We start from the raw sequence: 14,871 nt of genomic DNA on the forward strand, positions 1-14,871 counted from the left end.
AAATCCAAGTGGTTTGTCTCCCTGATTCTGTGAGCACTCTGAACTCCATCCACCAGCAGCCTGGCTGAAGTGTAGTCAGGCCTACAGAAGATGGGGGTGTGTGTTCAGTGTAGGGCTGCCCCAGAGCCTGGCAGAGCCCCTGCAATGATCCCCATCCATCTCAATGGACCTTGTTGTCAGGCTTGTACACTGCGCACCTTTGGCCACAGGGCTCACAGCAAAGCTGCTGGGACTGTGCTAAGCAAAATCCATTTCTTATTTAAAGTTTCAGTCCCTTGTGTCTCTCTTTGATATCTATTCTTAAAGGGGCCAGTAAAATTATTGTGCTTCTATCACTTTCATTCTTTAATTTAGACTCTTACACACTCTATAACATAATTACTGTTAAATATTTATAAATATTTGCTTTCATTGCTTGGTTTTAGGAAGAGGGTGGAGAGAGAGCTGCACTTTGAAACACATGCACATGAATTAATTTATTCAGACAATAATTTTTCAGATAAAAACACAGATATATTTCTTTGGAGGAACTGTGGTTCTGGGAAAGTTAATTATAGGAGAATGTAATTAAGGTTCTGCAATTATAGTTCTAAGTCTCAGTCTATTGAAAACAGCAGCAGTCTGGTGTCACACACAGAAGCATGGATCAGTTTGTAATTAACTAAAAGCCAAGTCTCACATGGTTTAGATTTAATATCCCTTTGAGTTTAATATCTCACCTGTTGCACACAATGTATTCACTTTAATTCAACCTCAGTTCTCCTTTGAAAGCCCTGTGAGCAGGGGCAGAAACATGTAATTCTGGCATAAAATTGGTATGTCTATCTGTATTTCAAAAAATATTATGGGAATGCACCATGCATTTCGTTACATGTCACTGCTGTTGCCAGTTAGTTTTCAAAATACCAAGAATCTCTATTGGGGAACTGGCAAATGTTACTGTTTTCTCACCAAACCCATTTTAATTCAGTCTTTTCTTGTTTTTGCTTATATATCATCCATATAATACCTACATTGCATGTGAAATTCATTAAAAACATTCACTCCCTTTGTTTTCAGGGTGCAGCCCAGAATATATTTAGGGCCTGAATTACCAAAAAAGGGACTAATGCAACTGATGCGATCTCTCCAGCTATAGTCGTTTGAACAATTATATATAAGCAAAGGAAACAAGAATGGGCACAACCCAAAGGTCTGCACTGTTTTGTTTTCATTTGTTTTTTTTTAATTGTCTTTTCTCAGGAATAATACCCCTGATCAGTATTTCATTCATCCTGAGAGCTGGTGTAAAAAGCCCCTCCGTGAATGGCTACAGGTGTGTCTGAGCGTAGTGCCAATGTCATTAACCAAGTCTCAGATGTGAAACAGCTGCAGAGCACACACAGGAACTTGTAGCACACATCCCAGAAAGCTGCTCGCTGTATTATTCCCCTGGGTGCCACTTCCCAAAGCAGTATCTCTTTCCCTCACCTGGCAGCCAAGTTCCCAGCCCTTCCTCCTTCTCACAGAGCTCCCAGATGCAGCCCCTGGGGATGCCAGGAGAGTCCTGGTATGGGCTGTGCCAGCTCCACGTGGGCAGGGGGTGTGTGCAGCACTTGTACAAACCCAGTGCCACCACACAGCAGTTAATTACAGGTCAGTGGCACTGTGCTGGAAATGAGCCTGCAGTTGTCTCCTGCTCCCTCCTGTCTGACACCTGGCCAGGAGCATGGGGCCAGAGGCAGCCTTTCCAGTTAATTTCTGCTTGTGCCAGTGCTGGACCACGGCAGTTTCACACCATTCAGTTTCTCTTCCTTAACTCTTTTTCTGCTCATCCCAAAAAGCAGGAGGCACATATGAGTGGAAGGATATTCCTAGTGAGGTCCAGCCAGGCTTAAGGAACTTCTGAAATAATACCCTTCAAGTCAGAGCACCTGCTTCCACACAAGATCTAAATGTTGCTCTCCTCATCCATGGATAAAACATATTAGATTCACCATTACCTTGATTATAAATCTGATTATAGCTGATTATAAATAAATTATGTTCTGGTACTGAGGTGATGTCTGTGGCCCTTAGCAACCATGACTGGTAATACAGTAACTCCTAGAACACCACATTTCTAGAAGTACTAATTTCAAGTGGGAAACATTTTTTTTTGTCATTGTTTATTTTATCTTTATTATACTTTCCATTTCTGTTTTTTTTTAAGTATTTCTTTTAAACAAAACAGAGTTTGGCTTTGAAACAAAGTGGAAATGTTGATACAAATTCACTAAGTTGCTTCACAATCATTAAAATCATGTTATAATATGTGTTAGTGGACGATAAAGGATTTGTTTTCTAAACAGTATTACAGTATCAAGAGAACACAGACATTTGCTCAAGTCCTATATATTATCTCTATTTCCAGGTGAAATCAAATAAAACAAATCAGGCCAGCATTACAAGTATGGGCTATTGACAAAAAAAAATTATTGAGGTACACTGCACTTAAATGCTCTGCTTCTTTGAGGGGGAGTACATTCCTATGTAAATAAAGACTACACAGCCACGAGTGTTTAATGTTCTTTTTACCTGCGCTTTAAAAAAAGTGTTTTCCTAAAGCAGCCATTTGACACTGAGAGTTCTGACACTGAAGAAAGTGTCCATCTGTTTCCCCAGTCAGAAATGTAGGAATAGAATTCCAAATTTATTTTCAAAGAAAATTAATAATACATTATATTACTTCTGAAATATAATACATACTATATTATATACATATAGTACTTCTGAAATGTTTTAAAAGTAAATTTCCATTATTCTCCTGTACTGGTGGGCGAAATGAGACTAAGAGAAAAGCAGTGCTTTGCAACTGGCAGATTTGAGAATCCAAACCAGTCTCCAGAGCCTGTTGTTGTCCCCAGGGCCCCGCCATGGCCAAGTGTTCCTCTATTTCAGGAGAAAATGATGTGTATCTCTTCAGCACAGTTCACTGAATCTCACACAGTGTCCCTGCTGCTGGTTGCTCTGACCACTTGATGTACAACTTTTTTTACTCTTTCCAGGTATTCATCCAGTGGTTTAAAAACTCCTCAGAATCCTTCAATAAATATGCAACTGCCTTCAAGAGAGACAACCCCATATTTTAATAACATGGATCAGAAGGACTTGGTCAGCTATTCCTCTTCAAGGGCCAACTCCGTTCCCATCATCCCGTCTGTGGGCTTGGATGAAGCCTGCATGCAAATGCAAAATGTTCCTGAAGTAACAGGCATCAAATGGTGCAAAAACTCCTATTCTGCTGAACTTGTCAACGTGAGCTCCCCAGTCAGTAATTGTCTAATAGCAGAACAACACGAGGTGAAAATCTTGCTGGAAACTGTGCAGGAGCAGATCCGGATGCTGACGGACGCGCGGCGGGCGGAGGACGCGGAGCTGGCGAGCGCGGAGGCGCGGGGCGGCGCGAGCGAGAACACGGCCTTCCTGCCCATGAGCCCCACGGCCAAGGCAGAGCGAGAGGCACACTTTGTGCTCAAAAGTGACACGCAGAGAGACTCGGTACTGACCAAGTGACTCCGTCTGGGGGCTGCGGGAGGGGAAACGAGAGGTCCGCGCGTTCGACGCTTTGCTGAACAGGAAGGAAGGAAGTTAAATACAAATTATTTATATGCATTAATTTAAGAGCATCTACTTAGAAGAAACCAAATAGTCAATCGCCCTCATATCATAGTGTTTTTTAACAAAATATTTTTTTAAGGGAAAAGTTCCAGGAGGGATGAAGCGTGCTTTTAGATGCTTTCTAGGCAGGATTACACAGTTCCAGTTCCAGAGGACTTTCCCGTGGTCCTGTTCGGCTGTCCGAAGGCTTAGGCTATGCATCTCTTTTTCAGTGAAGGCCAAGTACTGTCCTTAGATGCATTTCTGGTTTCAGGGCAGCACTGCAGTGAGCTGCTGGGCAGGGATTCAGACCCTGGAGAACATGTCCTGTAAGCCCAACACAGATCCAGTCCCCTCTCCCCCTCTGCTCTTGATTCTAGGTTCACATCACGAGAACAGGCACACAGACACCTAGTTCTGAGTTCTGGTACCTGCTGTGGAATGATGACAACATCCCTGAATTGAGCAGATGCTTAACTCTCAACCTTAATTTGATGTGTCAGTTGCCCCAAGAAAGTCAATGGAATCATTTATGAGCTTTGGGATTGGCCAAGAGTGGGAGCAGGATTGAGGTCTATAGAGATTCAATGAGTCCACAGCTGCTCCATCCTCTGAGCTTTGCCTATCAGAGCTGCCTTTGTGGAGAGTGAGGAAGAACGAGAGAAAATGTATAAGTGTGTACTACAACAGGTTTGGTTTTGGTTTCTGGTTTGGGTTTTTTTAAGTGGAAACATAAACTCTGTTGTTCGTTAGCACCCCTCAACATTTCTAAACTTTTACACTTTAAAATCATTTGTAAGCTCTCAAGGAGCACTTCTCAGTGTGTGTGTATTTTTTTTAAACTTATTTTTTATTATGGCTTGTTCAGAGAAGAGTCAGGGAGATCCAGTATGATCAAAATCCAGCCAATAAGTGTCCACACTGCCTAATTTGTTCCTGCATTCAGTTCTCCAGTCACTTTAATTAATTATGACTTAGGCTTGTGAACTTTAAAGCTTCAACCATGCAGATGGTTCAGTATGGGCAGACCCACAGGCATGCAGAGATCTGACTCTGATGGAGCTTTCTAAGAGCAGATGGTTCCACCAAGTCCCTCCCTGCAGGGGATCAAGGCCTTAGAGAGGATGCATCATTCCCTGGTTGCTGTATCCTAATCACACTGTAAGTCCTTTTGCATTAGCTTTCTTTTGAGTCCCTCTTCCCCTCATAAATTGTAACAGAATGTGCCAATTTTGCAATGAATTGGGTTCAGTGACGCACCTTACTGGGTTTACTGTCTTAAAATATCTCCTTATTCTTGGGGGGGAAAAAATCTACTATAATAAATAATCACTAAATAGCCTTCCCTGGTTAGTGCCAGGAGATTGGTTTAAAAAAAAATAAGAGTATATACAGAATGTATTAAAATATTCCTTTGAAGCAAAATAATTGTTAGATTTATTAATATGCCCCAGACTTTCTAGTTCACAAGTCTCAAGACTTCCCAAAATAGCACAATCAATCCCACAGTGCTGTTGTATGTTGAGTCAGAATAAAGCAATATCTTAACCTCTGTCAAGTAAATTTGGAAAAGAAATGCTGAAGGTCTTTGTCTTTTTTTTTTTTTTGTTAAGGCAGTAAAAAGAATTCTTTTTGACAGTCTTCATTCAGCAAGTCTTATTTTGGGTTGCTTTTGTGGTTTTGGGGGTACTTTTAAAGATAAAGTTGATGAAATTGTCCTGTTTACAGAATTTTCTATGGCTGCAATCTTTGCTGTGTGTTTTCAACAGAAATGTATTTGAGGGCAAGCTATTGTTTTATGCCCCAGAATGGATTGTGAGGTGTTCAGACTCCCTTCTGCAAAGACAGAGCTTTTGTTGTAGCACTGAGGGAGGGTCCCTGTGGGGCTTGGGCTCACCCTGGCATTTCCCTGCCATATGTGGTGGCTGGGCACAATCTCACTGTGCATGAGCTGAGCTGGCTGTGGTGGGCATGGCCCCGAGCCCACACCAGATAAACCCTCTGAAAGGCAGGGTGTATTAGGTGGGGCTCAGCTTTGCACCCCTACAGTCATTGGACCTTTCTGTCCACACCACTTGCATTCCTCCATCTTAGGACATGAGCAAAGAGAGCTTGCCTCTGCCCATTAACCCTGTGAACATACCTGAATTTTCATGTTGTAAGAAAACTGGGTGCTATATAAACCTCTGGTTCAACATTTTTCAAGTGGTGATCACAACTAATGAATCATTCACCATTAATTTCTTCGAGATGAGATTTATGCAGTACAGTGCAGAATCCTGCCCAAACTGATGCTTGAAAATTCAATCTTTTCAATTCAGATGCAAGATCTTCCCTCCCCCAAGCTCTGCAAATTCACCTCTGGTAACATAATGGGAACACACAGCAAGATTTCAGTTGAAGAAAGAACCATATCATAGGCCATGCCTTTAGGGAGAGAATGTGTTCATGCAGCACCCCCGAAAGACCCAGAAAGAGGAGACAAGCAATGTATTTAAGAGAATGGAATGTTTTACTGAATGATAGCTGAAGGTCTGAAATGGTGAGGATATCTTTGGTTGATGTTAGAGATACGATCTTGTACTCAGCAAAGGATGTGTGACTGTTATATGTTAACTGTTCTGTTCAGTTCTCAGCATGTTTGAATAGAGAGACGTTAATATTAACCAGTGACAGACTAGTGTATTATTTGTTCAGAGCATCGCTTCAGATCTTACTGAAACTGTCATTGTTTGCAGAGGAAAACAAAAAGGGTTGAAAAGATCCAACTAGGTAGCCTTAATGTTGTTTGTGTGGTTTTCTAATGCAACTGTTTTCCTCTGTGGACCTTCCTGTTTTACATGAATGGGGCAACATTTTCTCTGAGGTCTGACAATTGATTGTGCAAAGCATCCATTTGAAAGTCGTACTAAAACAGCCAACATGGTAGGCCAAATTTTGCTTTGCTTCTGGTCCCACTGAACTCGTGGATTGGAAGGGATGCAAATCATTGAGAAATGCAATTCATTCCTAAAGTACATCTGTTCCCAGCCTTGGAGACAGTCTGTAATCCCCCTGGAAGAGGCTCTGAACTCAGTCGTTTATGTGGATCATAATTAAAAATTTTATCTGACCTATGAAGTTCCAGGTGTAGTCTGGTGTGAAAATTTGCACACATAGCATTGCATTCAAACAAACTGGGAGAGCAGCTGACTAAATAAATTGAACTTGCTCTGAACTGAGCAGAGAGAAAGCCTGTGTCTCCAGCACAGCACCATGGAGAATTGTGAGAGGTACATATCCTGCTCTTTTTTAAAAATTTATTTCTGTTTAGAATTTCTTCAAAAACAATCCAAAATAACCCTAAAAAAAATTAGAAACCGGTAGAACAATGCCAGCATTTGAAGTAGGAGATGTGGGTAAGTATGGGTACATTTGTAGTGTTTACCATTGAAAAGCTCTTCAGTACCCCAAGGCCCAAAGCTGGAATGTTGTCACTTTTTCAGGCACATGTTTAGATCAACAAATGGTTCTGTGGACCATGAGCCCTTCAGGATGCCTTTGGTACCTGGCCACGCTCTCAGCTGCTGTGGTCAGTGCAGCAATGGTAGCATCTGTTAACAGACCATCACATCCCAAATCCGTGCTGCTTGATGCCCACAAAGCTTAGTAGTCTCCCCTGTGATGTCAGCACTGCTACACAAAAGGATTTATTTTGCCTTTGAGCATCCCAGCAGAGTGTGAGCCCTCTCAGCTCCTTGGCTTTGGGGGTTGGGTTGCCAGCTCCATCTGGCACAGGCTGAGTGTCCCTGGCCAGGCTCAGCAGCAGTGAACTTGGGATCAGTGTGGCTGATTCCAAAGCCACTCAGCAGCACCCTGCAAGTTTAAATTTTGAAATAAACAGTGAGTTGATGGCATGTGCTTATGACCAAGCATGTGCTCATGACCAAGCATGTGCTCAATATGCTCCCAAATTGAAATGTTAGAAATTGATTCACACCTACTTCTCATGTAAGTAGGGAGAAAATCTGGATTCCTTTTCCCAATTTATCCCCAGGTTCCTGTAGTCTCCTTTTGGATGTTACTTGAACATTTCTTAGTCTTATAAGAAATTCTGAAAATGAATACCAAAGAACTCTGAAAGAGTCCTACCTGCAGTAAATAAATTTGAAGCTTGAAGGAGCAGACCTGGAATAAAAATTGTGTTTGAAAGTGGTGTTAGATCAATTGCCTTTCAATAAAATGAAATTTCCCAGTAAACTCTTTACCCCTTAGGAAAAAAATGAGCTTATAAAGTGATTTATTATCTTGTCATGAATTTAAAATGTTTATCTTCAAGGAGATTGGCAAAGAGCAAATATTTAGTATAGATTTTTCAGCTTTTTTGTGATTTTTGTTTTTATTTTATTTCAGCAGCCTAACAGGTCAATGAACCCATTATCTGTATTGTCTGACACATAAAGTCTCCTCTTTCGTGTTCCAAAAGCTGCAATGACAGATTTCCTTAAAAGAGATCAAGATTTTATCTAATTTTATTTTAAAATAGTTCATAGAATAATACAGTTATTTATCTTGCTGAAAATATAAAGTGATGCAAATTTTTTTTCGTTCTGTACTACATTACTGCTGAATTCACAGCAAGATTGTGCTTCCTTTGTTTTGATGTCTACTTATAGGAAAACAACTGACACCCAGTTTTCTGGTTTAGACTTGCTGTGGGAATTAGTAAAGATAAGAAGATTTTTAGAAAGTTGGGGAAGTAGGTTTTAGAAATAGAAAGTGAAAAGGGAAAAAAGCCAACACAACTTGGCACTTCCAAAAAATGGTATCAGGCAGGATTTCTGTATTTTCCATAGGAAAGTTCAAACATGAAATAGAGATCAAAAAGCTACAACAGCAGTAAAATTACTAATAAAGTAGGCCTGTGTTTGGTTTGGTGGGTTATTTTTTCATTTTTATTCCATGGCAATCAGAGGAATGTGCCATGGGAATTGGTAGTCTCTAGCAAGAAACACAGAATTTATTAGAGACAGTGGAAAGTCATCACTATAGCCCAGAACTAGAAGAGCCACAGTGGAGGAGGAAAGAATCATCCAGTGTCTGCTGCAGGGGATGAGAGTGCTTTCATCTTAACAGTAAAAACCAGTGCAGTTGTTTTCTGTTGAAAGGTTTACCTGCTAGGAAAGGTAAATTATCTGAAGTTATTAATGACCGCAGTGGTAGTGTTTGATTAAAGGAAAACGGGCAGAAATTTCCATTTTTTTTCCTGCTTGCCTTGTCCCTCGGAACAAATCTAATTATGTTTTGGTTCTGTATTATTAAAACACTGTTTCCAACGCTTCAGAGACAGAGTGCTCACACCTCACTGACAGCCTGCACTGACTCTTCCTTGCTTGAAAGGATTTAGCAGTTTCCTCTTTGATCAACACTCCTGTAAACAAGGAGTGATTTTTCTAATACCCCACAAGGCTGTTCTTGTGCCAGTTTTCCCAGATAAATAATAAAAATGCAGCAAGACCACCTACAATTCTATTTTTTTTTCTTTGTAATATAAGAAACTACATATAATACTTGACAGCTATAATGGAGAAGGGTTATTGATGACTGAAGTATGTAAATAAACTATAGGATATATTGTATGTCAGCGGCATGGAAATCCTGTATTTGTCCCATAGCTTTTAATAATACATTCTCTTCACACCATCAGGAGAGCTACATGCAGTTTATAATTTGCTTTCCTTGAGGGGACCATGGTCTGTGCCACATCACTGCAGTGACTGGGCACTGAGGTACCCCTGTCCTTATTTCTTGCAGTGCAAGAGCCACTTCTGTGCTGTCCATGCCTGCTTTGGTCCAACTGAATTCACTGAATTTGGAACCATTCAGCTTCTTCATTCACATTTGGTTTTACCTTGCCCTCAGAATTAAGAGTATCAGCCTGACATTTGGGACCCTGAATACATTTAAGGCCTTAAACATTTTAATGCATTTAACATTTGTCTGCTTTGGTTTGACCTGAGGGGAAAGCTCTCCCTTGAAGAAGGATTTATGCAGCCTGTGCTGCAAGGCACTTTGCTGCCATTCCTTCAAGGAATATGGAACAAGAGCTCCCAGTTGTGTAAATATTTGGAAACAAAAAATTACCAATAATAAATGAGGAATATAAAAGAATACTACTAATAATTAATATTCTAAAATAAACAATAGTTCCTTGCCTTCTCTGGAATACACAGTAGTAGTTAAAGGTTATCAAGATGCATCAGAGACATGAAGAAGTGAGGGTGGTTTGTAAAGTCATATCTATTTTCTCAGGAAACCCAGGCTTGGAGTTTCCCTTGCTTACATTGTTTCATGCCATGAAATCCACTCCTATACATTTCATACCTCAGCAGAAGCAGGACAGAAACACAGTATAGGCTTCACTTTGTCTTTCTGACTCAAGTTAAACTCTCTTGCTTTAGATTATCTCTGATCTCTTCCAGGAAAGAATAAATGAATATCCAAAAAGAAAAGAAGAGAGACTTGAATACTTGATTTAATTTTTCTTAATCAAAAATCAACCAGTTGCTATTCAGACTGGAGCCATCTGCTGAACTGAAGTGTTCTAGAAATAGCTGAGGCTTACACTGTTCTTGATGGGGCAAACAGAGGTGGTACAAACATTACCACCCTCGCCACCCCAGCAAGACACACTGGGAACAACTGGAGAGCAGGGCAGGGAGCTTCTCCTGATGTGGCACAGGTTTTTCCATGGCTGAGGAGGGATGGAATTTGTGTCAGGCCAGACCCACATCATCTGAAAAACTTGCCTTTTGTTTCTTTTTCAGATCATTCTCTTTTCATTGAAATTGTGGTCATCAGCACTAGTTTGATTTTAAGTAGGAATTTCCTTTTAAGTGTTGAATTTAGGAAGCAGAGACTTCCAAAGAAAAAAGTAAAATTTATTCTGTATTTTTTTTACAACCATTACAAACACATGTATGACATTAACTATTTTTTTAAAAATCAGATGTTGGAAACCTAAATTACAAATATTGATATTTACATATTGATAATAGGGGATGGCTAAGATCTGTGTTGTATGTTTCTCTCCTGATCTTGTTGTCCCAGCTTGTTGCAGGGGTGTTGGACTAGATGACCTTCCAACCTGAATTATGCTAACAATGTTCAAATTAGTTCTTTCAAGTTGCCCATGAAAAGCTGGGTATTTCTGTGTGCATCAATGATAACTTTGGGTTGTAAAGGTAAATAAGATACTGGGCTTCATAAAACGTCCAGGTCAGACTCTGGTGTGGCACAAGTGGCAGCTGTTTCACTCAGCACAGTTAATGTGAAGGCTCCCAAAGGAGGATATTTGTGGTGGCTCAGCAGTGGAGCTGCCTGAAATAAACCCCAGGTCTCCACCTGCGCAGTGCTAACCTCTGCTCCTTTCCAAAGGTGACCCACAGGGTGTCTGAGCTCCTCCACCAGTGACTATGCCAAAAGGCAGGTGTCAGCACTGACTTCTCTGAAGGCTCCTCTCATTAAATCAAAATGAAAAAATATGAGCTAAAAATTGATGGGCTGGATTCTCCCAGGTATTGCCAGGTTATATGGAGTGCCAGCAGCAGTGCTGATTTACAGTTTCTGAGCCTGTGGCCCGTGGTTTGACTTAATTCATTAGTTCCCACCACCTGAGCTGGGGCAATTTAAGCAGAAATGTCTCTGCCCATCAGGGTAACTTCAGAGAATCGTTAAAGCAGTTTGATTCCAACTAATCTCATTTTTTTTACTTCATTGTGTATTCTCCTTGATTATTGCAGAGGTGAAGCTGCTTCCAAAGTCTTAAAATTGTCATTGCTGATCTGTCTTTGCCAGAGCTCAGCTGCAGTTCTGACTCCAGTTCTACAGATCAGAGCTGGCTCTTGCAGTCCAAAATCATGCATGTACCATAGAATAGTTTGGTTTGGAAGAGACCTTGAAAGATGCTTATTTCCATCCCCCTTGCCATGGGCAGGGACACTTTACAATAGATCAGGTTACTCTCCAGCCCCATCCAACCTGAACTTGAAAACTTCCAGGGATGGGTAGCCTCAGCTTCCCTGTGCCAGTGCCTCCCATCCTCCCAGGGAACAAACAGTACAAGGAAAACTCTCCATGCTTGTTCTGCAGCAATTGTCTGCATTCAGATCTTGGCAATATCAGGCTGATCATTCACATTATCAGTTTTATTTAACAAAGCTATCTCTTATATGGAATTTCCATGCTGCTTCTCTGGATGTTATATAGAGAAGCATGGAGGCAAATTCAGCTTGTCTGCATTTTCACTTCAGATAACAATGGTATGTTTTTTTCCCAAGCAGGTCAGGAGACCAGCTCTAAATTTCTGAGCTGCCTGTGGGGAGCGGGGTTATTCTGAACAGGGTTTTTCCATGTGCTTTCTTATCCAATCTTTCTTCCCGAGAAGCTCTCTTTCTTCCAACAGCCCTTATTCCTGAAAACTTCTAAAACATTAAGCAAAGCTAAGGCAAGAGATGTGCTCTTTTCTTGTTTGCAGAAAGGACAGGGGCATCAGTAAGGGCTAATTACCAAAAACTCCTTCAGCTGATATTCCATTAGCATTTGCACAGACAGGTGATGCTAAAATGATTCTGTATGGTTTGGTCACTCTTATTTGCAGGCTGTGACATACATAAACTGTTTTAAATTGTCTGTGGTTTGCAATATCTTGGGCAGATTTTCAGATTGCTCAGGACAGCATTTGCCACTCTCCTTAACTTCCATCTCAGTTTCATTTTCCTGATGGATGTTTCTGTGACATTGGCCAGGGGGCTGCACCAAGTCCCACATCACCTTCTGGCAAGCAGGACAAACCAGCCCTTCCTGAAGCCTTGCAGGCAGGGGTCTGGGTGGTGAGGGAGCATCCCACAAGCTCAGATCCCTCTTTGGACAGGAAATAAGGTTTACAGTAGGGCAGGCCTCTGATGCTAAAAATGAAAAACTCTCCCAAGGTTTTGGGCAACTTGGAAAAACACCCTGGAAATCACAGTCCTTTTAAATAAGGTTCCTGTCTAACCTCATACAGACTGGCAGCAAAGTTGTGATTTTCATTTCAGTTTCTCTGGTAAGTAGTGGAGTACCTTTGCGTTTCCATTAATTTAAAGCTGTCTCTAGATGGCTTCAGAGAGCAAAGAGAACCCATCACTGTGGGAGTGGCTGTGCTCTAGGAAGGTGCTGTAGCTCATGGGTAACTTTCCATCCTTGTGGGCAGGATCTGGGCACCAGTACATTTGCCTGTCTTCCTTAATTAGCTGAGAGAAGACCAGGCAGAGCCCTGTGCTCCTCGCTCACAGGCTGCTGATGAGGCCTGGAGTAAATCCCTATGCTAGAAGCACTTAAAAATGGAACAGAGGTGATGGAAATGTGGTTTGTTCACTGTGAATATCCAGCTGGGATAGTTGGAATAACTGCAAGGGAAGAATTGCCTTTGCAAATCATGTGCCTGATTTACTGGTTAAATAGTTTTTCCGTCCTCCCTATTTAGTCAACAAGGACATTAAGATGTCCAGAAACAAAAGTGGAATGATTGGTTCCCAGTACAAATCTTAATAGTCACAAATCCAATATTTCAGATTTTTTGCTCAGCACTTAGCAAGTAGAGTCAATCAGGCTTCATTTAAATCAATGAACTCCTATTGTAGAGTTGAACCTGATTTCATGCTTTCCTTTATTGGTCACCAGATCTTTTCTATATCACATAAAATTATGTTTACCTTAAAACTGATCTGTAGATATGCCTGAAACAGCACCTAATGTGAACATAAAGTCAATGTTCTCAATGCTAGGGCGAGTCTTGTGAAAACTTTTTTGCAGCCGAAAGTCTTGAACCATTCACTGAAGTAAGACAACGATTTGATTTCAACAAAATGGGTTTTGTTGTCAATAAAATCACTGATAAACACTTGAGTTGGATTTGGGACTTCTGAATATATATATATATGTAAAGCTACATACACAAACTTTCTTTTAGATCACAGAAATGAATGCTCCAACTTAAAGTTTATTCATCTAAATAGCTGGAGAAAATATCCACTTAATCACATAGTCTAAACACATTGAAGTAGGGGGAAAAAAGGTGTTCATTTTCACCCGTGTTTATTTTTTCACCAGTAAAAACAAATAAAAAGACAAGAAAAATAATCATAGTGCCTATGACAAAGATTGTGTTTCAAGAAGTGTGCAATGTGTACCACGATTACTTTAACTGCAAATGGAAGCTGCTTTTAGACTGAGTTTGGTTGAAAGGAAATATCCTTAGAAAAACTGTCACGCAGAATCCCAGGAAATGTTTTGGTTCAATATGTTTGGCCTCCATTTTTGTGGAGCTGTACATTCCTGTCCATGGTTCTAAAGGATAAAAAAAGAACTTATTTCAGAATCAATCTGTATTTTGACTCGTTTTTATACTCCCCTCACCCAGGCTGGTTTACCATATGTGTAAGTGAAGCTGAACAGTGTAATTTTTTATTTAGTGCCACAAATCAATCTTATGGCCTTCCTCAATTTGGTCCTTTTCCCCTGCTCAAGTGGTGTGTTCCTGCTGTCTGCAGCCATCTCTCACTCAAAGCAGGGGTTTCATTTGTTCTCAGAGCCACAGAGAGAGTTGAGACAGACCCATCTGAAGATGCCAGTTCTCTTCATGCAGCCTCACTGGTGGGAGGATCAGTGGGGGTTGGAGACAAAAATTTACAGGGATCTCTGACATCTCAGCACACACAGAGGCACCCACCTGGAAAACCCAAGCCTTCTGCTGCTGAAGTCAGTCCTTCCAGTCTTGCCTGCAGCCCTGTCAGCTCTGGGCTAAGTGAACCAGGTAGAAAGGCTGAACTAGCCAAAATAACACATTCTCCAGGAGGATCAACCCAGAGGAGAGGCAGAGATGGCAACACCTTCCATTCTGGAACCCCAACAAAAAAACAAAAAACAAAACAAAACAAACTACAGGTTCTTTGCAGAATGGCTTCTTACCTGAACACAGTGAAGGTGTCTCAGCAGCAGCCAAGGGGATGGGGCAGAATTTCAGTGTCACACACCCAGCACCAGCCAGGGGCTGCCACAGTGCCCACCCCTGCTCAATGCCCCACGTGCTGCTTTGCATGGATGTCCCTCCCTGCCCCTTGTACCCAGGGTCATGTTTTTGAGAACATCCCCAGAAGTGTGTGCTGAACCACTCCATGATGAGCTTATTCATCATCCAAACCCCAAGGAGGTTTTCTGCTCAAGTGCTTCCAAAAT

At 41.2% G+C, this 14,871-nt stretch overlaps 1 protein-coding gene across 1 annotated transcript in view; it reads left to right on the forward strand.

Moving 5' to 3' along the window:
* Nucleotides 1–14,018, forward strand: part of NRG3 (neuregulin 3) — a 345,643-nt gene extending 331,625 nt beyond the window's left edge. The window contains exon 9 of the mRNA XM_066555046.1: nt 3,027–14,018. Within this exon, the coding sequence (XP_066411143.1) occupies nt 3,027–3,534 (508 nt within the window). The 3' untranslated portion in view covers nt 3,535–14,018. The remainder of the gene's footprint in view (nt 1–3,026) is intronic.
* Nucleotides 14,019–14,871: the final 853 nt, after the last annotated feature.

The sequence above is a fragment of the Molothrus aeneus genome, chromosome 8 (assembly GCF_037042795.1).
Source record: "Molothrus aeneus isolate 106 chromosome 8, BPBGC_Maene_1.0, whole genome shotgun sequence".
NCBI classification, from domain to species: domain Eukaryota; kingdom Metazoa; phylum Chordata; class Aves; order Passeriformes; family Icteridae; genus Molothrus; species Molothrus aeneus.